This window comes from Eleutherodactylus coqui, chromosome 2, assembly GCF_035609145.1.
Source record: "Eleutherodactylus coqui strain aEleCoq1 chromosome 2, aEleCoq1.hap1, whole genome shotgun sequence".
Taxonomy (NCBI): Eukaryota; Metazoa; Chordata; class Amphibia; order Anura; family Eleutherodactylidae; genus Eleutherodactylus; species Eleutherodactylus coqui.
Window position 1 is genome coordinate 173232540 of NC_089838.1, and position 27515 is coordinate 173260054.

At 44.6% G+C, this 27515-nt stretch overlaps 1 protein-coding gene across 2 annotated transcripts in view; it reads right to left on the reverse strand.

Annotated features, from left to right (window-relative positions):
* Positions 1 to 37: 37 nt before the first annotated feature.
* HBP1 (HMG-box transcription factor 1) overlaps positions 38 to 27515 on the reverse strand; it is a 33870-nt gene continuing 6392 nt past the window's right edge. For both annotated transcript variants that reach the window (XM_066591933.1, XM_066591934.1), the window contains exons 2-11: positions 21415 to 21598; positions 17445 to 17679; positions 16779 to 16914; positions 15050 to 15161; positions 11518 to 11630; positions 10944 to 11097; positions 9759 to 9903; positions 9287 to 9604; positions 1315 to 1456; positions 38 to 948 (exon numbers count right to left, since the gene is read on the reverse strand). In XM_066591933.1, the coding sequence (XP_066448030.1) occupies positions 931 to 948; positions 1315 to 1456; positions 9287 to 9604; positions 9759 to 9903; positions 10944 to 11097; positions 11518 to 11630; positions 15050 to 15161; positions 16779 to 16914; positions 17445 to 17679; positions 21415 to 21598 (1557 nt within the window). In that variant the 3' untranslated portion in view covers positions 38 to 930. The remainder of the gene's footprint in view (positions 949 to 1314; positions 1457 to 9286; positions 9605 to 9758; positions 9904 to 10943; positions 11098 to 11517; positions 11631 to 15049; positions 15162 to 16778; positions 16915 to 17444; positions 17680 to 21414; positions 21599 to 27515) is intronic.

Here is a 27515-nt window from a genome sequence, read left to right on the forward strand (position 1 = left end):
GTAATTTTGTGCAACAAAGCGAACAACTGGAAGCACGACCATTTCAACAACATTTATTTGAAATATAGAAGTATATAGTGTGCAAAAATTACTGGGGCAATATGATGCTGACGAGCTGCATTACAGCTGTGGGTGGGGAGCCATGACGCCCGCACATCACAGTTATACAGCTGCAACACAACAACAATATATGCATCTGTGTAATCTGACAGACACAAGAAAAGTAAAGTGCAAGTGTTGCACCAGAGTTAAGTGCAAAGTCGCCCCCCCTCCTCCCTCCCAATCCCGTCATAAATGACATTTTTAGCAAAATAAAGTCTATCTGTAGATTCTGTAGCAACCTAAATCACTAAATCTTACGCTTCGACATCTTGGCATCTGGAGGAGTCTATAAGAAATTGCTGGCCCCTCAGTCTATAAGGAAGCTAATGATCCACTTGCTAATATATACCTGTAGCTCAGTGGCAATGAATAGTCAGTTAGTGCTCATGCACTTGCATTAAAATATCACGTCAGAAACATACACCTTCCAACGTAAAGATAATTACATTTGTGCAATACATATTAATAAGCAGTAGGGTCGATAAACAGCAGTTATATGTTCTATAAATTCCCATTTTTTCTTGTATTAACCTGGTTGTTTTACAAACAATACACGGATACACACCTCATTGTAGCACCACAGGATATCGATTTTCAAGCCTATATTACCTGATATATAATTTTTCAAAAATAAGGCGATTTGGTTTAAAATATTGATATTTTTGCATATGTAATGCTATATTTAAAACAAGAAAACCTTCAGACGTATCGGATTATTTCTGCGACATTGCTGCTAGTTGCACATTCACAACATTGTAATGTCAGACTTTCTTCTTCCATCCAGCCGAACAGCATGTTCCGACACACAATATCCCACTACATTCATATTTAATGTTGCTGTGAGCCCTGAAAAAAAAAATCAGAATTAATCACCCATAATTAGTATCTCTTGTCAGGCTGAACTATAAAAAGTACATGAAAAAAGTTTCTTCTTTCTGAAATATTTTCTGACTTTTTTAAAGGATTTGTGGTACAAAAAATTCAAGCGTGGGTATGAGATCTATATTAATACATAGCAGCCATAATAATCTCTTATGTTTGAGCACACATAGTGTAATAGATACTTGACCAGATCACATCTACTCTTCACACTACCGCCTACAGGCTCAGACATCCGCTATATATAGCCATGTCTGGTCACACCAGTTATCGTACAGTAATAAGTCGGCGCCCTCTCCTGGGGAAGAGACTACAATGTTACAGACTACATACTGAATTTGTTCTTTTTCTCTTCCAACAGTCAGGATTTAAACGTTTTTGTTCTTCAGCCAGAGCTTTAGCTTCTACGGTGTATATTCTCCTTTCCTCGTTCTTCATCTTTTTCCATCGGTCACCAAGTATCACACTTATGGCTCTGGAAGAGATAAATAAAGATGCTTTACACATAATTAGATGGGTGCCCAATGTATCTGATGTATACAGTTGTACTGCATGCTGGAAATTCCCCATAGGCTTTTATCATCCTGCAGTAACTACAGCCACATGTCACACCAAAACATCTGCTACATAATGTGCTGTGATGTCGGTAGGGGAGACCCGTGTGAGGGTGAAAACGCACAGAAAGAATTGCTGTGGATGGAGAATCTGCCCCGTGCGTCATGTTCTGCGCAGAACAACATGCAGCATATGAATGAGGTTTGTTAACATTTCATCCACCGTAATGCACCACAAATCCAGATGGAAAATCTGCGGCATTTCCACTATGTATAAATATACCGCAATTGGTGAAAAATAAAAGTGTGGAGCCTGTACAGTCATCAGTAATATAATGTGAAACGCTGGGTGACATTCAGAAAAGCAGATTGTCACCTCAATTTACAGTGCAGTTACAGGGATCCGACATGAACTATATGACCTATAGAAATTGACTGTTTCTATGAATCAACCCAATTTCCCCTGGGATACTCTATAATAATGTTCCTGCATTAAGGTCATCGTATTGACGCTAATGTATACCAGACAGCGTGAAATAAGCCCTTTGTTATGGAAGGACTGTATAGTTCAGTCAGGAATAAACAAACTTTTATTGGCAAATCACAAGATCAGTGTTGCAAATGGGGAAAAGAAACACTGCGCACCGACCACTAAGGCCCATTTAGACAACGATTATCGCTTAAAAGCCATCTTTTGAGCGATAATCATTGCGTGTAAAAGCGCCTATCTTTCACTTTTCTGCTGAACGATGAATTTCAGTTTGGCATGAAATCCATCATTCGGCAGAACAGCTGATAAGACGGACCGCATGCTGTGTTCTGCTCAGGGAGCGCTGTTAACATTATTCTGCTGTGGGGCTGACATCCAAGACAAAGAGAATTTATTCAAAGAGCAGCGGGTGGTCTGTTCCCTGAATACAACTCCCAGCGGCTCACATGCTACTAATAGGCATTAATACCAAGTAGTAGTTTATGCAAAACTGATCACTCAAAAATCATCTTTTGAGCGATCATCTGTGTCTAAATGCACCCCTGGACTATTCACTGCAGCGTTCATATGCCTATTTAAAGGCAACCATTGACTCTCTCATCAACATACATGGTATTCACTAGAGAACACATAGCTGTCAGGCAGAGAAAGAAAGTCCAATTTGTCCTACTGAAGTTCCTACAATATTAATCATTAAGGGACTGTGACAGTACAGAGTTGTTAGATTGTCATTGGATTCAGCTGCCGGATCCTTCATCACCCTGCTAAAAACAGTTTGCACTCAGGGGACAAGGCTAGGTGCATAGCTTATCACGACGTACCATTTTACCTCCATTATTCCTGCAGCCCCCTATAGTAATAGCGCCCCTTCTGAGTGGCCTCCAGTAGTAATAACATGCCAAAGATGCCCCTGAAGGACCCTGGCCTCCGATGCCACCATAGTGCCTGCCACAGACAACCTCATCATCTTTGGTATACTCCCATAGTGGCTGGCTGCCAAAGATGCATCTAAAGGGCCCCAGTCTCTGATGTCCCCTAATGTGCCATGTCACTGCCCCTCCCGAAACAACAATGTACGAGCCTTCCCCTGCAATATCACTCCCCCATCACACCTGCCCAAGCACCCATCCTGCAGGCCCCATGTGAGGAGGGAATTGTTTTCTTTTAACAGAAGACAATTACCTCCCTAAATCACATTTTTCCAGGCCAGGTACTGGGGCTGCTCCCTGGACCGTGAACACTTCCCGCTGGCGCCTTCCATAGGCTCTCATTGGAGGACAGCAGGTGCCTTCTACTGCCATTAAAGCTAAACCAGCCATGAGCAGAACTGCCGCCCATTGCGAGCTTTATTCCCATCCTGAGAGGTACGGCACCCTGGTTAGGAGTCACTGGTCTATGGGCAGCACAAGAATCCTACTCAACTGTTAGATGTGGAAGAAAATCAAATATTACTTGATTAACATGACTTGACACAGATATCAAAACCGCTAGCATTAATTACATTCAGCGCTCCTGCACATACATGTATAACAGCTGCAGCACTCCCATTAACATATATGGAGCTGTCTCGCACCCCTTATCTACTGTATGACAATGGAGACAATCAAGCACTAACATTTTTTTTTCTCCCAAAAAAAACAAACCACTTTAGATGCCACATTACAACGTTCCTCTCCCCTTCAATATGGCGCTGTGTAGAGACGGCACAAGCAGGAGACTGTACAACTGACACAAGTTGTACCAGGCACCGTGGCAAGCACACCACAAATTATGGAGTTGTACATAGCATGCTCTTCTGAGAAAAGCTGCCGTTTCACTTAATAAATCGGTTGTTCTCCGTGCAACTATGACCAATCCCCCCCCCCTCCCTCAAAGTTTCTTGCATCAAATAAAATAACTGGGGGGGGGGGGGGGGGGGGGAGGTTGGGGGGACATGAAGATGGGGTTGGGTGCCTTGTTTTTAGGACTGTTTAAATGGGAAAACAACTGCTGTGTAGACCGCAGCGACCAAACGCGGTGCAGCTTTGTATTTTCAGAGAACTTTAAGAAATGGCAGCTGAGATCCCGGTTGCTATGACAACAAAGACAGTTTCTCCATTAGGCTGGTTTCACAAGTGTAAAGCAGGATACTGTTAGCTCAGGTGATTAGACCTGCCGCCGGGCCAGGATGCATCATGGCTTTATAGGCACATAAATGCATCATGTACAAGACGGGCTTAAGGTACATAAATGTACCAACCGTCACCCCAACACTGAAGGCATCCGTTACTGCGGCAGAGAAATTTAAATCAATGCTTGAAGCAACAAAAGCCACTGAAAGGTCAAGTCAAATACACAGTTGTAGCAAAGTTTAACCCCTTCCCAGGAGGTACATTTACGCCCTGGAGCGGTGGGGTATGTATGAAGAGAGGTCTCAGGGCGACCTCTCTGCATACAGCGCGGGCGTCAGCTGTTTGTTACAGCTGACACCCGCAGGCAATAACTGCAATTGGCCGCACGGCCGATTGCGGCTATTAACCCTTTAAATGCCGCTGTCAATTCTGACAGCAGCATTTAAATCCCCTGTACGCCCCCCCCCCCCCCCCCCGCGGTGAGATTGGGGGAGCCGTGCAGGTGTCATGGCAGCCAAGGGCCTTCTGAAAGGCCCCAGGGCTGCCTTGGGAGACTGCCTATCAAGCTATCCCCGTGGGGTGGCTTGATAGGCTGCCTGAAAAAAATTGTAGTAGTACAGAATGCTATAGCATTACGTCATACTGCAGGAGCGATCAAAGCATTGCATGTTGTAGTCCCCCAGTAAAGTAAAAAAAGATTTTAAAAAAACTTTATTGAATTGTAAAAAAAAAAATTTAAGTTTAAATCACCCCCCTTTTGCCATACCTATAATTTAAAAATCTAAATCATTAAATAAAATACATATTTGGTATTGCCGCGTCCGTAAAAGTCCAATCTATCAAAGTAGCCCATTATTTTCCCTGCACAGTGAATGTCGTCTGAAAAAAAAAAAAAAAAAAAAAAGCCAGAAATGCACTCAGTCACCCTGTCTCCCAGAAAAAAACGCAATTAAAAGCGATCAAAAGTCATAGGTATTCCAAATTAGTACTAACGGAAACTACAAAACATCCCACAAACAAAAAAATCAAAAAAAAATCAGCCCTCGCTCAACTATGTCAAAGGAAAAATTTAAAAGTTGTTGCGCGCAAAAGATGACCGCAGAAAATTGAAAAAAATTAAGTCTTTGAAAAAAAAAAAAAAACCCTATACACGTTTGGTATTGTAGTAATCGTACTGAGCCATAGAATAAAGTTATGTAGTTTTTGTTGCAGTTTGTGCGCCATAGAAACAAGACGCACTGAAAGATGGCGGAATGTATTTTTTTTTTCTTTTCATTTTACTCCTGTTTTTTAAAGTACATTATATGGTACTTTAAATAGCACCATTGAAAATTAAAACTCGTCCCGCAAAAAACAAGCCCTCATACAGTGACGTTGATGGATCAAGGAGTTACGATTTTTTTTTAAAGGGGGGAGGATAAAAACAAAAATGGAAAAAAAAATGGGGGGGCATCATTAAGAGGTTAATAAGTCGAGTTAAAGGGACTGTCCAGTTAGACATTAACTTTTAAAATTAAATCTAATTGAGGAAAAAAAAAAGAACTTACCAGTCATCAACCACGGTGATTTAGCGCTGCAGCCGCACTATTCTCCTAGTCTGTTGACAGCGGAAATCAGGTGACCACTGCCTGCCAATCAGAAGCTGCAACTTCACTGCCCATTCTCCTAGTATTAATGTCCACTTCCTGCGGACCATCATGCCAGAAGTTTAGAATGGTGACGCTCTGGCCTCTGATTGGCAGGCAGCGGTCTCTTGACTTCTTCTGTCAACAGAGATTGGGAGACTTGCAGGGTTCAGGACTCTGAAAACAATAAAACTGCTTGTTTTATTGTTTTCACTCATTTGGATCTCATTTTAAAAGTTAAGACCCTTTTACACGCAAAGATGACCACTCAAAAGATGGCTTTCGAGCGATCATTTTGCATTAACTACTAATTGGTACTAATGCCAATTAGTAGCTTATTAATGCCTGTGAGCCACCGGGAGGTATATTCAGAGAACAGCGGGTGGTCTGTTCTCTGAATACATTTCCTTAGCTCTACCACAGGGCTGACAGTTGAGAATGTTATCAGCGTTCCCTGCGGACAACACAGTGTGAAGTCCCTGCTATCAGCTCTTCTTCCAAACAATGGATTTTATGCCGAACATAAAATCATCGTTTGGGAGAAAAGTGTAAGATAGGTACATTTACACACAACGATTATCGCTCAAAAGATGTCTTTTCAGCGATCATAGTTTTGTGTAAAAGGGCCTTTAGTTTTTTTAACTGGATAGTGCTTATTCATATACACAATATTACCACACAAGTTCCATCTAATTGTGATCTGGATGACTTGGAGTGGGTTGATGCACACCACTGATTTTTCACTAGGATCGATGGTCCAAGTTTGAAAAGTTTCTGCATGTCCTATTTTTGTGCAAGACTCGCAGGAGAAAGGACATGTAACGTGCGGTGTCCGGCGTATCAGACAGCACACGGAGTATCCGTGCGATGCAAGCTGCAGACGAGAATCTCCAGCACAACTGGCATCACCTGTATAAAGACACCCCAATATTTACTACATATGAATAGTGTTGATAACATAGGCAATTACGCCAAAAGACTGATGTAATGGAATTGCTACAACTGTCACCCATTTTCCCCATGATCCCTTTTTTAAATTATGTTTTATGCGGCATATTGTCTTCCTCTCCTGTATTTAAGATCAAGAAAAAAAACACAGTTTTAGATCTATCAAGAAAACGTCTGGTCTGCACTTCTATTCAGGTTGTTGAAATACACTTTATGTAAATCCATGTCGCACCACTATAACATCAGCCAAGCTGCCTTCGTGAGCAGCACAATAACCGGCTATCAGATATACAGTATAACAGCGCAGAGATTTTTAAAAAGTGCCATCCCTATGCAGGCCTTATTCATTAAAGTAGCACTTGACAAGCACTAGTTTGTTTTTCGTTTTTTTAAGTCAGACGCTATTCGGGTACGTTCACATGTAGCAGAATTGGTTTGGATTTTCTACAGGGGAAAATTCGCACCAAAATCTGCACCAGACTTCAGTCCTTCAAAGGGTGAAATCTGCTGCGTCAAAAGTCGCTATGTGTGAAGGTACCCTTAGGCTGGGTTCACACGGGATGGATTTGCCGCAGAATTTCTGTGCAGCAAATCCACCCGTGGCTCCTAATCTCGGGATTAGCCAGCCATGTAGACGAGATTTTACAAAAATCTCTGGAACTGGCGATGCGGCGTGGAATTGACAGGCGCAGCATGTTAATTCTTTTTTTTTTTCTGTTGCGGCCTCACTCCTCTCTAGGGGGAGAGAAAGCCGCAAAGGAATGCCGGCGGCCGAACCGCTCCAAAACCCGTGGCGAAATGCCGTGTGTTTTGAAGCTGCGGCTCTCCCGCAGCCTTTTGGTACGGCCAAGCCACGAGACTTCCGTCCCATGGGAACCCAACCTTAGGCTGTCTTCACACACGCTCTGGGCTTTCTTCAGCAGAAGACTTGCATCAAATCCACTACAAATACACAGCTGGATGTTGCAGATTTTCTTGCAGATCTGCTGTGGGTTTTAACCCTTCTATTTCAAGGGCTCAAATCCAACAGCATAAATCTGCAGCGTAAACAGACACACTCACCACAGACATTTTCTGTTCCTTGTGAAGAATATTTTTGAGAGCTCCACAAGGCCTGTAGTGTAAGCGCTGCAGTAATTCTAGTGTTTACGCTGTGTGTGAAAGTGGCCATGTTATGCCAGCAATAGGAAAAAAAGTTCAGCTTACCACTCTCCGACAGCCAATACCCAGGTCCAGTGTCAGAACTGGAAGGTTGTACGGAGATGAAGACACCGGGCCTGTTCCCAGGAGAGTACAATGGGAATAAAGACTGATCCAGCATCGTAAATATATAAAATCCTTATTTAGGAGTCTTCCATAAAAGGATTTATACCTGTTACAGTGCTGCAGCTGTCCATCTTTTCTCCCATTGTACTCACTCAGGATCTTGCCATTTCTGATGCTGCAGGAACACCAACACATTGACTACAGAGGGCGACGGGCCGAACCTACTTTTTCATTTTGCTAGCACAATAAATAGCGCCTCTGCAGAAAAAAAAAAAAAAAGCGCCAGCAGGGTGGCTCCTAATGAATAAGGCCTGCTTACTTATGGACCGCTTATTTAGGTACAAATCAATGTGCCGTTTAATTTTAGATTATCTTTCTATGCTTTGGTGCACTTATTTTGCTGATTTAAAAAACTCCAAATTCTCTTCTTCCCTTCCTGAAGCCGTCACTAGGGGGAGTTTACTAATGGATTCATCTATAGAGCTTGTAGCGAGTGCATCATGGAAATACATATGTCCTTAGTGCCCTCTAGTGGCAGCTTCTAGCAGCCTTTGTGAAAATGTGCCTGCTTTGTCTGAAAAATCTCCCCCATTTTTGGAGACTCGCTGGTACGGGTAGTCATCAGCCAGAATGAAGATGCAATAGATTTAAAAAGACTTTAAAATCTTTGATCCAAACCAGACTTGAGTTATGAATTGTTAGTGTCCTTATATCCATGTACACTGGCTATATATAAGACGACAACCCATCTAGATCGTTCTTCACTGCAATTTTATAGGGGGTCTGAAAGTGATTTCAAGGGATGAACTTGAAGGTAAAATGTGCTGAAACATCTAATCGCAGTAAAACCCGTCTGTGTGAGGGAGACCTTAGGCCCCTCTCACACAGCCGTTTTTTTCAGTGCAGTGTTAAACGCTGTCAGAGGCTCCCATTGTTTTCAAGCGGAGTCTGTTCTATTATTTGCATTTAGCGCACCTCATCAATGAGGAGGTGTTCTAAATCCTGCTGTCGACGCAGGGAGTCCCGGGCAAAAACGAAAGTAAAATCGCTGCGTTTGGCCGCGCTGCTGTGTGAGAGCGGACCAAGTCCAGAACGAGCAGAGGTTTGCATGAGTAAATGCCAAGTTCCGTCTGAGACGTTGCAGTAGATCAGTCTGCCCTGACATGCTGCAGTCCTAATGTGACATACGCTTCTGATCACAACGTTCTGCGTAAAACAACAGAAACTGTAGGGGGGGGATTTCTCTTTAAATTAAATGGATACAATACGCTAACACACATGCAGAGGTATAAACAGCAGTTTTCTAGTTACCGGTTGTCTTTTCCTGGGTACATCTGTGTATATTCAACTCTATATTTTTTGGCAAAAAGCATGAAGGCGTTCATTGGTCTTTTGCACTTATTGGGAGATGTGGCCATCACAGAGCTTGCAGTCCCTGAGCTGTGACTCCTGCCAGTTTTATTATATAATGAAGTGTAAGAAGTTTGTGGAGATGCACAGTCCTTGCTGTAATCTGATCTCTCAGAATCTGGGCTACTTGCGCCACAATTGGATAAGGAAGCCCGACGCTGCCGTGCCATACTGCTTAACACATACACAGCAGAGGAATCCATTGGCGTGAAATCATAACTGTAGACAAAACAAAAGGCAAAGTAATAGCTTGTTTATAGCACAATACAACAAATAAACATATATATACTATTGTATATATATATGTCCATAGTAGAATGCTCCTTATAAATAGATACCCCACACAAAGAAGTCAATGGTTAATGAAGATTACCTTTTAAATGTATCAAAAACACCAGAATCATCAAAATTTATGGCATCAGGATGTCCCGGAGGTAGACAAATATCACCAACGTGCATCTCATAGCAAGGAATGCCATGCTGAACCACAGTTAGACTTGGGTAAAATGATGACCAGCCTGGAAGTAAAATAAAGTCATATCACCCTCGTGGACGACTCTTACAGGAGACACTCAGCATTATGAGGATTTTTTTTTTTTATAGGAGTGTGGGGGAATCACTTGCCCCAAAATCTTACAAGATTCCCACCAACCACTTCCTAACCAACATTGCTAGCATAGTTCTCAAAACTATGGATACATTCAGTCAGCATCAACTCCCTGTGGATTCCATGCCAAAATCCACATCCCATTGTTTCTTATGGGAATCCATGCCCAAGTTCATACAGTGAACAATTTTTCAATTTCACAGATTCAAAATTTGTGTTTTGGGGGGGGAAAAAAAGCATCATGTCACTTATTGACACGACATTTCTATCTGTAGCTGAATGCAGAAATGTCCTATTGAATGAGGCTAATCTATGTGCAGATCTGGGGCAGTGCAAGCTACAGACACAATGCATATGCATGTAAACTACAGAAGATCTGTCACCTGTATGTGGACTAGAAGGTAATAAATTCACAGAAACAGGTCACAAGGACCCCCTCCTTTTTAAGACCGTTTTAAGACAGCCAAGAAAATCGCAAGAGATTTGTGCGCTGTGAGAGACACAACTCACGTGTAAATATGAACCCTATTCTTTCGAATGGAGTTATATACATAAGCCACGTTTTCCTACACAAAATTTGGTGCTGGAAAAAAATCGTGCCAGGCTCTAACGTTTTGCGTTCCTCAGAATGCATCACCCATTGATTTCAATGGGAGCTTTAATGCCTCATATGGCTCTCGCATGCCGTGTGATGTGCATGCAAATGCAATGCGAGGTCTCCCACTGAAATCAATGGGAAACCCTAATCCTCTGTTGTGCGAGGGGATTGGAATTTTACAGATGTGATGCGGTTTTGCTTAGATACGCCTTGCATCTGCGTATAAATCGCACGTGGGTGATCGCGATACCAACTGTTACAAGCTTTTAATGTTACAACAATAAGAAGCAAGATCAGAATACACAACTGCAGTAGATCTGTCAGCCATAAACAGTGCTCCATAGTGGCCTTACCTTTATTTTTGACATAGAATGGGTGATCCAATTTGCACTCTACTGTAAGCAGGCCCTCTTGTGTACCTGGGTCAAAGGTCAGCTGCAGAACAGATTCGCCACAAGACACACTCTCTTCATGCGAAATTAACTTCAAACCGTCAGATCCATAACCCTATAAATGGGGCAAAATAAGACATGAAAAGGCCATGCCATGGCGAAAAACACCAGTACAACATTATTCATTGAAGAGTAAGTTATCATCATCCAGCAAATAGAGCCTCAATATATCGATGAGTATCATGGACAGCGAATGACAACAGCGTTCTGAATGCTCCTTTGGTATAAGTGGCTGTCAATCTCCAATACTGGAGCAAAGGTTTCTCATACTTGTTATCCCCATGCTGCAATCCAGATGCACATGTGCAGCCTTCCAGTGCTCTAGAGACTCAGAATAGCCAATAGGCAGCTTCCCTGAGGTTTAATCATTTTTATTAAGACTGGCTAGGTAAAGAATAGCACATCTACATAGAATACTACTGCATTGTGCACAACCACCACTGAGATCTAGAACCATGTTGCATCTAGAAAATACCTTATGGAAGCCAACGCTGGCATCATACTCAGATCTACAGCGCACACTTTTCGAAAAGTCTTCCACATCCTGCCATACTTTCTTACGTCCTTTGTTAAAACACAGACGTGTGCCTGAAAAAGATTCAAGAGGGGAAAAAAGTAACGTATGAGGAACAATTCAAAGCTATATATATTTATATATACACACACACACACACACACACACACACCAGCATATCCAGAATATTCTTGTGTCCCCATGCCTTTGAAGGTCTGATTTGGCTCAGTACAGTAAGATGGCGGCACTGACGGTTCAATCAAGCAGTATTTGGCAGTGATTATGTGATTGTCTAGTGCATCTCTCCAAATAATTACAGCTGGTAAATGTGCACATAACGGCCGGATTAGTCTAACTGGCGACTAAGGGTGTGAGCGTAATTTTACATATACTATAGTCCCAGTTCACTTCTAAGCAGGATTGGTTGTTGGTGGAACAAGTTACCCCGCAGAAATAAAGAATACAGAAATATCATGGTTGTTTGCCATCTTCTCTGCAACCAATAACACTGCTGTTATGCGTCCAATACTTAATTTAGCTTTTCAAATCATTTTCTAGCATTTTTCATTTGCTACAATAACAAAACAGATACAGTAGGCATATAAGCCGTATAAAATGTATTCCAATAAACAAGACCGAAAAGAAAAGGCAGGGAGGAGCCCGCTTCATTCTATTGTCATTGACTGCACAGGGAGCCACTTTCTGTTGACATTTACATAAAAAGCAATAAGGAAAAAAGCTCACTGTATATGGTTTAGGCAGACACAGCTACAGTGGGGAAAAGGTATTTAGTCACATACCAATTTACTGCCACTTATACAGATGAGAGAGGCCTGTAACTGACATCATAGGTAGACCTCAACTATGAGACAACATGAGTGAATGACCTGCAGAGAGCTGGGACCAACGTAACACAGGCTACCATCAGTAACACACTACGCCACCAGGGACTCAGATCCTACAGTGCCAGACATGTCCCCCTACTTAAGCCAGTACATGTCCGGGGCTGACTGAAGTTTGCTAGAGAGCATATGGATGATCCAGAAGAGTATTGGGAGGATGTCAGATGGTCAGATGAAACCAAAGTAGAACTGTTTGGCAGAAACACAACTCGTCGTGTTTGGAGGAGAAAGAGAGCTGAGTTTCATCAAAAAAACACCATACCTACTGTGAAGCATGGGGGTGGCAACATCATGCTTTGCGGGCCGTTTCTCTGCAAAGGGACCAGGACCACTGATCCGTATACATGAAAGAATGAATGGGGGGGCCATGTATCGTGAGATTTTGAGTGCAAACCTCCTTCAAATCAGCAAGGGCACTGAAGATGAAACGTGGCTGGGTCTTTCAGCATGACAATGATCCCAAACACACCGCCAGAACAACGAAGGAGTGGCTTCGTAAGACGCATTTCAAGGTCCTGGAGTGGCCTAGCCAGTCTCCAGATCTCAACCCTATAGAAAACCTTTGGAGGGAGTTGAAAGTCCGTGTTGCCCAGCGATAGCCCCAAAACATCACTGCTCTTGAGGAGATCTGCATGGAGGAATGGGCCAACATACCAGTAAGTATGTGCCAACCTTGTGAGGACTTACAGAAAACGTTTGACCTCTGTCATTGACAATAAAGGATATATAACAAAGTATTGAGATGAACTTGTTATTGACCAAATACTTATTTTCCACCATAATTTGCAAATAAATGTGTTAAAAATCAGACAGATTTTTTGGATGTGTTTTCTCATGTTGTCTCTCATAGTTGAGGTCTACCTATAATGTCAATTAAAGGCCTCTCATCTTTTTAAGTAAGAGAACTTGTACAATTGGTATCTCACTAAATACTTTCCCCCCCACTGTATATGACCTCCCATACATACAATCACAGGTAAAGAATAACCAAGTTGCACGCTGCGCACATGGACTTCAGTTTCCATTATGGAGATTACTCTGCAGCGATGTATAACCGCACTGCTCCCTTCTTCCCTGCCTGGCACATATTTGTATGGTCACGACATGTATGGAAGCCCAACAATTTTAATTAGTATGACATGTATTCTTTATATCGTCTAATGTCTCAACCTAGATGCGGAATATAGTCAGAAAAATATGGCAACCGCTTGGTCTTAAATGCGTCCTTTAATCTTTCATACCCACATGCTGCTTTTTATATGTCCCATTTTAGTCATGGTGTGGTCACTCTACAAGCCCTTTTAATTTGCATTTAAAATACACTAACAGGTAATCTCCAGGTACAGATGGTCCAATTCTCCTGTAGCAAAGCAATGATGTACTCAAACTCCCCATGCAGTTCTGCACGGTCCAATTCACTTGTTGCAGAGAGAATCTCCAGTGACTGTGGGGACTACAGCGACACTCCTCGCCAATGTTTATCAGATAATGAAATACACTGTGAAGAGCAAGTCCATCCTTACTGTGAAGGACAGAGATTATCTGTAAGGCTGAAAGTGGAGGGATATACTTCTAAACCGTGCGATCCCATTCTGCACATCCTCTGAACCATCTGAACAAAAATGTGTGTGTGGCGCAGTTTACATGCATATTTCATGTTAGCAAGGAGTGGTATACAGCTCACGAACACAGATGGCCACGCACTAATGGTGCACGGTGTAGCAACCTCTGGGTCCACCATGTATCATGAGCCTCGTGTGGTGCAGAGTGTAAGCTCTCGCCTACGACCTGGAGGTTGCAAGTTCGATTCCCGCATGAATCAGGTAGCCGGCTCAAGGTTGACTCAGCCTTCCATCCTTCCGAGGTCGGTAAAATGAGAACCCAGCTTGGTGGGGGGTAATAAGTAATAATTACCTGAAAGCGCTGCGGAATAAGTTGGCGCTATACAAATACCATGATTTGATTTTGATTTGTATCAGGACAGAGGCGTCCGTTGATCCTGATTTGGGGCTTTAGAAAGTTATGAGTTAGAGATCACCATCTGTGCATGCGGCTCTCTACAGTGTAGCTTATGGGACTTGTGAAATGTTTATGGGACTTTACCACAATATCCGTAATTTACAACGGCGAGCGCCACCTGCAAGCATGGTCTCCTCCCCTCTGGAGGGGAGATTGTGGGGAGAAGGAAACCATATTCTCCCAGGAGTGAAACCTTCACCTACGAGGTCTTCATGGCATACACTTTTGATATGCCATGTGTTTCTTAGAAGGGGATACCATTTTACTGCGGCACTTTGTAGTGGTTCAGTATGACAACGTGGTCCTCAGATGAGAAAAGGCTGGCCACCCCTGTTCTAAACAATAAGGGTATATTCACATGGGGTAGTTTTGTTGCAGAACTTTCTGTGACTGTCCTATATATATGAAAGGGATTTGTACATTCTGCAAAATTCACCCTAATGAGATGTAGAACAGTTTTTTCAGTTGCAAAAATCTCTGCACCAAATTTGCCGTATGAATATACTCTCATATAAAGGACGCTCGCTCATCACAATCCACACGATTTCCTTTTTCTTTGTTGCATTACTTACCTTTTAGAAAACAGTGCCAGATGGTATGAGGCCATGAATGACACCATCCTAAATCATCATCATCAGAAAATGATGACATACAGAAAATGCCAGATTCTGACTCGCTGTTTGCCTGAAACAAATAATTTCATAATGTGGAAACATTATATAGAATACGTATAATAGCGTAAAACAGGCAACATCGAGTAATAAGATAAGCTTGTTTAGGCAACTATTAGTTAAATTATTTGACAGGTCACAAGCAGCATAACAATACCTCTATCATTAGGTACCTCTATCACAGCGGAACCGGATGGCAGTAATCTGCAGCGGAGCTGAGTATTTCTACCACGGCTATGTAATCGTATGGCCGCGCATCCATGGGCAATTCCATGTGCAGATTTCCCAATGCACAAATGGTGCAGAATCAGCATCAAGAAGGGACAGGTCACCCTTTTTTTTTTTTTAACTGTATGTGGATCTCAAATGCACATGCAGAAAAAAATCTGTTTCGTAATCTATATGGCACATGTTCCCATTAATACCAACTGGGTATGGATTCTGTGTGAAATAGTTGTTCAATTTTCCGTCATGTGAACAGGGCCTTACATCTCTTATCCCATAAGTTCTTTTAATTTGATAGAGATTGTTTCTATGCATGTACAGATTAGTTCAATGCATGCATTTCTGCTGCACAAGGCTGCCATGAGGGGAATGCACTGTCTGGAATCACAGTTTACTAGCCAACCACAGGAGTGGAAACAAGACCAAAGTCCTTTATACCCTTTTGGATTCACTCCTGTAGTTGCATGTGTGAATCAGGGGGCTCGGGAATATTAAGGTCACAGAAACTGGTATAAATCAGTATGCTGTTTGCTTCCTTACAGACAAAACAAAGATATATCAGCAAATCAATATGGAAGCCGTGTTTGGCAGTTGCACGATCTATGCATGCCCCCGGGTATCTACCATTGGGGTCCGACAATGGATTGGTCAAGAACTTTTAATAAATGTTAGTACATTAGTAAGTGGGATCAGTTTGCAAATACTGCACAAATCATGAATCTTCCAGAAAAATGTACTCTAAAGAACTTGAATTTATGTACTGGAAGACTTCGCACACTAATAAAAATAAATGCAATGCAAAAGTACATGTTCCCGCTTGTCAGTGTAGCACTTAGGTTTGATTCACAGCAGTCAGTTCCAATGCCCAATCCGGCTGGATTACCAACCTGAGCAAATCAAGTGGCATAGTGTTCACATTTATTGCCACAGGAAGAAGGGTGCACGTGGCTGTCAGACCTCTATAACTTCTCTTCCCTATGGTGGACCAATAGGCTAAAATGTGTCCGATTCAGGTTTTTCTCAGTAGTAGATATTGGTGAACAGTTGCCTAATACAGTGGATCTGATCACCGCCAGCAATGAGTATAGCTGATTTAATCTATCCACGCTTTACTTGACAGTGACACCGTTTCCTGGGAGGAGACCCCCATCAAATTATCTTAAGCACATTTTGATGCAAGTCCTTAGGTTTAACCTCACTTAACTTGTTGGTGACCCAGTTACTCGCTTCTATGCAGCTCTTTTGGCTTGTGTATGTTATAGCATTAATAGTCTGCCAAAACCCCTTTTTCCTTGCTTTTATGGTAAAGTAGCTCTAGGAAATTTATAGCTGCAACATTTTTATTTCAAAAGATATACTTAAAAGGACAGCCACGTTGAAGCAGACTATCATCATTGTAACTCACTCGCTCATGTCTTATCGGTGGTTCTTCTTTCCAATGACTTTTAGATACACTTGACTCACGTTCTGGGGAAACCGGTGGAGGGCGGGCGTAGGAATGTAAACTTTTGCTGGTAGCTATTATGTGAACAGGTGATGATCTAAAATAAAGAAGTAGTCATATAAGACAAGTCATGCAGGGAAGGCTTTGTACAGACATACACAATCACTATAAAAGAACTGCATTTTGTAGCCGGAGCTTTCCATGAGAGGCCATGCTAGAGTCACAAGGTGCCGACAGGTAACATCTATCAGTGGTTCTCTTTTTGCACACTATGAATGATCTACTATAAGACTGAAGGGCGCACAGTCCTACCAAGCAATCTGCTCCAACTACATAGGGCTTCCAGCACAAGAACAATCTGACACAGAGCTGACGAACAGAAAGGCCAAGTAACGTTGGTAGTAACAAGCAGGGATTTCCTTTCTTTGTTGGTGCCATGTGAATAACAATCTGTTTGTTTTTTTACACATACATTTAGGCAATGAAGCTCTTTAATAGAAACATTAGTAAAAAGTGGAGTTACCACAGACTTTTGGTTAGGTTTTCCCCTGTATTAACCCATTATATATTCATTTTGCGGAGCTTTATTTCTTCCTGGATGTTTGACAGAATAAATAAAGGCCTTACCTATTATAGAATGAACATTGCATTAAAGGGCTCTGTGGACTTGTAGCAATATTGGCCAGCTCAGTTAACCAGTTCACCCCGCTTCCACATGAATAGGCACTTTCTGACATATTTGAGGTATTTGGACTCCATGAAGGCACTGTATATTCCTGATGTGATACATCTGCATCAAGGTGGTAAACGCCTGGTGATGATGTGGATTCCGTCTGAACAGCCTGCAATTCTGGAAGGTCATCTAGAGAGAAGGATTCATAGTGTAACGTCATGTACAAGCACAATACTCTGCTTCATACCTACACAGGGAGTGCCGTTACATAGAAATATGAACTCCTCAAGACACCCACAAGGAGATTTTATTTACTTATTTCCTAAAATGTATATCAAAGCATTTCACCAGCTCATATTCATCACCGGGCATACTGGAGAGAAGTGTTCCAGAAAATAAGCTACCAAGCTGAGAGCTCCCCATTTTCAGCAGGGGGTGTTACGGAGGACAGCCGATAGACGTCATACTCTGTGTGACAGCGATAATCACATGGTACGCAGGAGACCATACAGTACGGTCTCTTAGGGTACAAGATGCTCCATGTTATCTTTCTGGAACCCCAAAGCGGCTCCGGAACTCTACACATAAAGCGATTATAGCTTGCAGCGACTCTGATTTGTACATGTGAGGACTTGCTTTATCTGTATTAGTTACCTGCCTCGCTTTCTTTTTTCTTTAGTATTCATTTTGTATTACATTTGATTGACATTTTGGGTGCTTGGGAAGCAATTACCAGTTTTCCATAGAGTTATTGTTTCGACACACAATGGGTCTTCCCAGAAGCCGAGTAATATTGGGACCACCGTACTAAGGCACTACATCTTTATAATAACTGAGTAACAACCTATATTACGAAGTTCTGGGGCCCCAAATCTATTGAAGGACCGCCATTTCCACAACTTCAACAAAGATCCATGCACATAAGGGGTCATCTCTCCATTTCAATCCCTGCCACTACCAGCCATCTTGACCACCCAAACAGGAATCGGGAAACTTCCCGCTCTCATGAAAGTCTGGACTCGCCCGCTAAACATTTTTAGTCCGCTTTGTGTAAAAGCTAGTGTATAAATACCATTGTTCTATCCTTAAGACAATATCAGATCATTGGAGATGCTCCCAAAACCCTCTTCCGATGAGCTGACTGATAGGTCCACATCTCTTTCATTGTGCCATAATTTGGTAGCCTGTATTGCCTTAAGGTGGAACATAATTAAAGGTGTTGTCCACTTTTAACCGTTTTCACTTATTTAGTTGTATATTAGAAAATTGCAGAATTTCCTATTCTATATGTACTGAAAATTTTGCTCACATACCTTGTATCACTGCAGTGTCTCCTATTTGCAAAGTAGAATGGTATAGTCCATAGTAATGGACATCAGTCATGTGAATCCTGGTATTCAAATCACATTGATCGGGTGTCTTAGGGTATGGTCACACATGTTGGAAATGCTGCAGAGAAAATCCAGTGTAAACTGATGTGCACTGCAGATTTTAAATCCCCAGCATGTCAATTTATGCTTTGGATTTTCACAGCAAATTCCACCCCATCAAATTAGAGTGAAATCCATGATAAATCTGTACCTAAATCCACAGCAAATCTGCAATGTGTGAACACAGTAACAGGTGAACAGTAGTTTATTGAAGAGCCAACATAACAGGGCATTACTACAGCAGTGCCTCATTACGTCTGCTCCTGTCACAGAGACAGGCAGCCGGGTTATACAAGTAAATGCAGTAACCAGAGTAATACTACAGTATTTATTCCACCATTATTCCTATTCAGGTAGCCGCTGGATGTCGTGTAAGCTTGTAAATACCAGGGCTCACAAGGCAGATGCCCTGCTTAGTCTGGCCTGACTGGTCCATGGTATACCATTCTGCTGTGCAGATAGACTATTGCACTGATCTAAAAAGTAAGTGAGCAGAATTTTGAATATGTGTATATTTGAAGATTGTGATTTACTATTCTGGAAATGATTCAATTATAAAAATAAAAAAGATCCTTAAGTAGCTGATGTTAAAATACTGCAGTCTAAGGGCTTCTCCACATACAGTGAGTATGAAAAGTCTACACAGCCCTGTAAAAGATCCAACAAAGAGGAGTCATTTCAGATTTCCACCTTTGGTGTGACCCGGTATCTGTACAATCTGTACAATAGGGTGGAAAAATAAAAACAACACTAAAATGTGGTTGCATAAGTGTTTGCACCCACTTATATTGGGCATGTGGTTGTGTTCAAAATTAGCCAAACACATTTAAACTCATGATAAATAGAAGTAAGAGCGATGCTCCGTAAGGGGCTTACAGTACATGAAATAGATACCTTCCAACAGTCAGATCCGTCAAGAGAAGGGGACCCAATATCAGCCCATTTTGGCACAAAACCTTCAGGCCTCTGCTGAAAAGATGAAGAGGAGGAAGAATTTCACCTTTCAGTGCGACAACGACCCAAAGCAAACCTCCAAATCAACCAAAGAATGGCTTCACCAGAAGAAGATCAAAGTTTTACAATGGCTCAGCCAGAATCCCATTGAAGATCTGTGGGTTGACCTGAAGAGGGCGCTACGCACGACATGCTCTCGCAATCTGACAGATTTGGATCGCTTTTACAAGGAAAAGAGCGGGCAAAGATTGCCAAGTCAACATGTGCCATGCTGATAGACACCTACCCAAAGAGACTGAATGCGGTTATGAAGTCAAAGGGTACAAGAAAATATGTATTAGCTTTAGGGTGTGTATATTTATGCAACCACATTATTTTAGGTTTTTATTTTCTCCCTATTCTTCCACCCTGAAAGATTTCAGTTTGTTTATCAATGTAATTGTACAGATAACAGGTCACACTGAAGGTGGACATAAATCTGACCGGATTCATCTTTGTTGGATTTTTTAACACGACAAAAAACTGGCATTTTAACAGCGGTGTCCAGACATTTTACATCCACTATAGGCGACCTGTGCGTATGTGCAACTGACTGCACATGGATCCATTACAGTCAACGGCAAAGAGTTACACGGACGTCCATACATGTTAGAACTGCTCCATTTTTTATGCACCAACAATCAGATGCGCTCATGTGAAGAGAACCTAACTGTAACCTGTCAGTGAAGTCCCCAGATTTAAGAGGTTGTCCACTTTGGATAACAACCTTTCTTTCATACGTCCCTGATGACAAGATGATTGAAGGACATTTAACTGCTAGGATCCCCACAACCTATTGTTGCTAGGCAGAAAACCTGGCAGTTCCTACTAGCTTCTCGCAGGGCAAAGGAAGCGTTGCAATGTATATCCCATTGAAATTAATCAGTTTTCCATTGACATTAGTGAAAACACAGATAAGAAAATTGAATCCTGAATAAAATCCCAGAGCAGACTAAGGCCCATTTAGGCAAACGATGCCCGACACTCGCCCCTGCACATACTTGCACTTGCGCTGCTGCATGGGAGCTAGTATCGCTGGCTCACAGCGGGGCGGCTGCAGGAAATTTCACTCCTCTCACTCTACCGCTCCTCTCCATTGATCTAACATAGGGGCCGTTCAATGCTGAACAGCTGCTGTTTACATCGAACTATGATCGTTCAGCTCATCATCTATCGTTCATGCTGCATAAACGATGGACGATGAGCAGATCGCTGATCGTTCAGTGTAAAGAGCAGCCGTTCAGTACTGAACAACTGCTATGTAAAGTCAAAGGAGAGTGGCAGGGGAGAGTGAGGAGAGAAATCTCCAGCACTGCCTCGTCCCCCTGCTGGCCACTCCGTGAGTGAGCTCCTGTGCAACAGCACGGGAGCGAGGACACACAGGGACGAGTGTCAGGCATCGTTTACCCAACATTTGTCCCGTCTAAATGGGCCCTAATGACGTCATGAACTGCTTTTTTTAGCAAGTATCCAGGTTTGTACATGTGCATAAATAACATACCAAGTTCCATGTGATCATCAGACGACTCGTATCCCGGAGAAGAAGGGACACGCTCATCACATTTCATCACTTCAAGAGATTCATTCATTGCTGTAGGTCTTTTGTCCATTACCAATTGGACTTTCTGTACTGTATTGGACATGTCCTTTGTCTTTATTTCCCACACCATATTATAGCACTTGAACTAGAGACCATAGAAAAAGAAATGGAAGCGTTACCCTTTGGATACTTTGTAGATATAATGTACAAATGATATCACTACCATGGCACAGACTAAGAAAAAGCAAGAAGATACAATCTGAAATACAGTAATATGCAAAGAAATAGAGACAGCGGTGAATAGTAAAGTATTGGATATTCACAAACCTTTAAATGAAATAGCAAAACCAACTCCTAACAAAAAAACAACAAAAAAAACTTTGAACCACAGAACACATCTCACTGGATGCTATATAGCAATCGTCACACTTGTAAACTTTAGGGTGCTTTCAAATTATAGGTGGAAAGCAAGGACCTCGCATAGTTCAGCAGAATCGAAGTTCGATCATAAAACCCAAAGAGGATATAATTTGGTGCACAAGCGCTATAATATGGACGCTAAAATGTGCTTGCATTGTGGCTATACGATGAAGCATGTAGGAGGCAGTTATTTTCCTCAGCATTAATGCAGTGTCCAGCAGGCAATATGGAGCAAAGCTAGAGGCTTTCATGTAGTAACAAGAAACGGTAGCGGTAAAAGAAATGTGTTCGATCTCTGCCTTCACCTTGTGACAGAGGGAATCTGCCTGGTTCTTCTGGACAACATCTGCACATTTCTTTGCAGCCGCTTTTCTTAGCTAACCCCTTAGTGCAGCATATACTGTACAAGGCTCTGTACACAATCGCCCTCCTACAGATACATCAGCCTATATGTAATTACAACTTAGTGTCACATTAAAAAATACATGATTAAAAAGCCTTCATTTCTGGAAGAGCGTTTCTAAGCCAACAGCAGCCCCTAGTGGTTCATATTTAGTATGACATCTAGTTAGTAAATCTTGCTATATTTGTGGAAGAGTGTTCCCATCTCTGGAAAATTCACTGAAAGGCCAATTGTTAGTGCCGTTCCCTTGTAAGGAGCATGATGTAACCGCACTGCAGTCAATTATAGTGTAAGCTTGATGGTCGATAACGTGCGATCTAAGGGCTAATTACCATGTAAGTTTTGTGACACGCAGCTAAGGACTGCAGGCAGTGTTTAAAGGTCTCATGCAGAAATTTAAAGGGAGTTGTCCAGACTGAAAAAAAAATTCAGCATTTTCTTTTCTTCCTAGAGACAGCGCCACATCAGTCCATGGGATGGTATTACAGTTCATCCCCATTACAGTGTGCAGCCACCGCCAGAGGACAGATTTAGAGGTTTCTAGAAGAAATTCAGATCTTTTTCTATGCATAAACATCCCCTTTAAATGTATTCACAGATCACACTGCTTGTTAAGGAGTGTGGAGTTTCTTTCTTTTCCATTGCTGGTTGCATCTCAAACACTTCATACTAGACCATAGATACTTAGGGAAATTTACGAAGCCCAGCATTTCAGACGCCAGTGTGGTACCGTTTCCCCTGATGCACAGGCCTCTCCATGTATTCAGCGCACCCCAATACGTATGCCAGTCTCTGGTGTAAATTAGACAGAAATCCCTCAACCCGGGGCGGCCACGCTCCTCTCACTTCAAAAAATAGGTGCGGCCAACACACAACTAAGTTGCAAATTTTTGCACAAGTTTCACATCTGAAACTGGCATCAAACCCTTAATATGCCCGTAAATCTCTACGATTTAGGATTGGCCACAAAGTCACAACAGTTTTATGGACCCGATTTACATAAATTACATGTAGCTACCAACAGAAACCCTTGATGACCTTATAATTATCCCCCAGATGCTAACCCCTCATTTATGCCCATTTTCCCCTGTTGGGACTCGCTCACTATAACTTTGCCCCTGCATGGGGATATGTTGCCTGAAAATTCAATAAAACTTTTTGGAAACTAAACCATAAGTATTGTATAAGTGTAGCGTTACCCTATGGAACGGACCTGACAAACACTTATAAATCCACGCACCGCATATCTGAATATTGCTATGTTGAGTGGAAAAAAAAAAAGTTATGGTTTCTGAAAAGCAAAAATGGAAAAAATAAAAAAAAATACATAAATATGAAAAAAAATTTTAAAAAGTCTACCCTAAAACTGGTGGTCAGCGGCAGTTCTGCATCGGGACACGGACAGCCAGAAATTCCTGGACACTCTATAAAATAGGGGACATTTTTTTCAGGGTCCAAGAAAAATCTAAGATGCGTCTGAATCTTGTGAGGCTGCCGGCACTTTAATCAGATCATTCTGAGTAATTAGCAGCATTTACAGCTATGGCCCTTTTACACAGACGACTGCAGGAGCGCTGATGTCACCGCTGAGGTAGTCAGCGCTACTGCAGAGCACTTACACTGAAAGACTTACTGCTGGGTCGCAGGCTTCTCGCTCTGCGCCTCACCTCCTATGGGAAGCGCTGAGCGGGGAGCGTTTATACGGCGAGCAAATTTTTATTTTTTTTTAAGCTGACTGAAAAGTCAGCCTAAACAACTACGAATGACAATTGAGTGTATTTTTTCGGATTCACACTGAACGATTATCGTTCAGATATGTTCGCTCGAATGAATTTTGAGTGATAATCGTTATATGCAAATGTGTGTTCAGTGCTGCTACCATGTTCCCCCCAAAAAATAAGACCTAGTCTTATATTATTTTTTGTCCAAAAAGAGGCGCTAGGTCTTATTTTCAGGAGATGCCATATTATACTTACCTAGCAGGCTGGGTCCAAGGACGCATATAATTTATTTTCAGCCCTACTCAGCAAATCCAGCAACGTGATTGGTTCTGATTCACAATTCCAGCAACCTCACTGGTTGTTTGGGTTGTCTGTTTCAGAATTCCAGCAACCTGATTGGTGAATAGTGCTGAAGTGGGGCTGAAAATAAATATATTCGTCCAGGACCCTCCCGTGGCTCTACAGAGCTCTGACACGCTGAGTCGCAGCGTTGATTGGCCAGTTCATAAATCCCGCCTCCACAACGCGATGGCGGTAAATGGGTCTTCGACCATTCCTCAGCCAATCAATGCAGTGCTCAATGAACCAATCACAGCCATCGCATTTTTTGGTTCATCGAGTGCTGCTCAGCCAATCAGAACCATCGCTTCCTGGAGGTGGGATTTATGAATCCTGTAACCAGGAAGTGATCTTCCTTGAGCGGCTGAGGACTGCAGGACGCACAGCTAGGGCTTATATTTCACACCTACCAGGAAAATCGGGTAGGGCTTATTTTGGGGGAAACAGGGTAATTAGTTTACATCAGTATCTGACTAAGGCTACATTCACACAGGCAAGCAGGATGTCAGGCCGAGAAACTCCAGCCACTATTGCGATTGTCCATGTGTTCTACCTGCGGATGTGAGAAGTTTTTCATGCAAAAGCGTCTTGCTTCGGTGAAATTCAAATAGGGGATTGCGAGTGTTTCAACAGCGGCCGTCGCCCGGCACTCGCGCACCTCGCTCCACATGCGGGGTCTTTACGGTCCCATTGAAAACAGCGGGCGATACGTTCCAAGGGATGCAAAAAACAGGACAGGCAGTGATTTTTTACCTCACAGCATCGCTCATGTGCAAGACTCCATTCAAAAGAATGGCGCTGCTATTCCCACGTGTTTCCGGCTGCTGTAGCCTCAGAGAGAGATCACATCTTTATTGTGCGTATAGGGCCTGTTCACACGGACGGACGCGGGCAGCACCTCTGTCACTGCGCGTATAGGGTCTGTTCACACGGACGGACGCGGGCAGCACCTCTGTCACTGCGCGTATAGGGCCTGTTCACACGGACGGACGCGGGCAGCACCTCTGTCACTGCGCGTATAGGGCCTGTTCACACGGACGGACGCGGGCAGCACCTCTGTCACTGCGCGTATAGGGCCTGTTCACACGGACGCGGGCAGCACCTGTCACTGCGCGTATAGGGCCTTTTCACACGGACGGACAGGGGCAGCATCTCCGTCACTGCGCGTATAGGGCCTGTTCACACGGACAGACGCGGGCAGCACCTCCGTCACTGCGCGTATAGGGCCTGTTCACACGGACAGACGCGGGCAGCACCTCCGTCACTGCGCGTCTAGGGCCTGTTCACACGGACGCGGGCAGCACCTCCGTCACTGCGCGTCTAGGGCCTGTTCACACGGACGCGGGCAGCACCTCCGTCACTGCGCGTCTAGGGCCTGTCACACGGACGGACGGGGGCAGCACCTCCGTCACTGCGCGTCTAGGGCCTGTCACACGGACGGACGGGGGCAGCACCTCCGTCACTGCGCGTCTAGGGCCTGTCACACGGACGGACGGGGGCAGCACCTCCGTCACTGCGCGTCTAGGGCCTGTCACACGGACGGACGGGGGCAGCACCTCCGTCACTGCGCGTCTAGGGCCTGTCACACGGACGGACGGGGGCAGCACCTCCGTCACTGCGCGTCTAGGGCCTGTCACACGGACGGACGGGGGCAGCACCTCCGTCACTGCGCGTCTAGGGCCTGTCACACGGACGGACGGGGGCAGCACCTCCGTCACTGCGCGTCTAGGGCCTGTCACACGGACGGACGGGGGCAGCACCTCCGTCACTGCGCGTCTAGGGCCTGTCACACGGACGGACGGGGGCAGCACCTCCGTCACTGCGCGTCTAGGGCCTGTCACACGGACGGACGGGGGCAGCACCTCCGTCACTGCGCGTCTAGGGCCTGTCACACGGACGGACGGGGGCAGCACCTCCGTCACTGCGCGTCTAGGGCCTGTCACACGGACGGACGGGGGCAGCACCTCCGTCACTGCGCGTCTAGGGCCTGTCACACGGACGGACGGGGGCAGCACCTCCGTCACTGCGCGTCTAGGGCCTGTCACACGGACGGACGGGGGCAGCACCTCCGTCACTGCGCGTCTAGGGCCTGTCACACGGACGGACGGGGGCAGCACCTCCGTCACTGCGCGTCTAGGGCCTGTCACACGGACGGACGGGGGCAGCACCTCCGTCACTGCGCGTCTAGGGCCTGTCACACGGACGGACGGGGGCAGCACCTCCGTCACTGCGCGTCTAGGGCCTGTCACACGGACGGACGGGGGCAGCACCTCCGTCACTGCGCGTCTAGGGCCTGTCACACGGACGGACGGGGGCAGCACCTCCGTCACTGCGCGTCTAGGGCCTGTCACACGGACGGACGGGGGCAGCACCTCCGTCACTGCGCGTCTAGGGCCTGTCACACGGACGGACGGGGGCAGCACCTCCGTCACTGCGCGTCTAGGGCCTGTCACACGGACGGACGGGGGCAGCACCTCCGTCACTGCGCGTCTAGGGCCTGTCACACGGACGGACGGGGGCAGCACCTCCGTCACTGCGCGTCTAGGGCCTGTCACACGGACGGACGGGGGCAGCACCTCCGTCACTGCGCGTCTAGGGCCTGTCACACGGACGGACGGGGGCAGCACCTCCGTCACTGCGCGTCTAGGGCCTGTCACACGGACGGACGGGGGCAGCACCTCCGTCACTGCGCGTCTAGGGCCTGTCACACGGACGGACGGGGGCAGCACCTCCGTCACTGCGCGTCTAGGGCCTGTCACACGGACGGACGGGGGCAGCACCTCCGTCACTGCGCGTCTAGGGCCTGTCACACGGACGGACGGGGGCAGCACCTCCGTCACTGCGCGTCTAGGGCCTGTCACACGGACGGACGGGGGCAGCACCTCCGTCACTGCGCGTCTAGGGCCTGTCACACGGACGGACGGGGGCAGCACCTCCGTCACTGCGCGTCTAGGGCCTGTCACACGGACGGACGGGGGCAGCACCTCCGTCACTGCGCGTCTAGGGCCTGTCACACGGACGGACGGGGGCAGCACCTCCGTCACTGCGCGTCTAGGGCCTGTCACACGGACGGACGGGGGCAGCACCTCCGTCACTGCGCGTCTAGGGCCTGTCACACGGACGGACGGGGGCAGCACCTCCGTCACTGCGCGTCTAGGGCCTGTCACACGGACGGACGG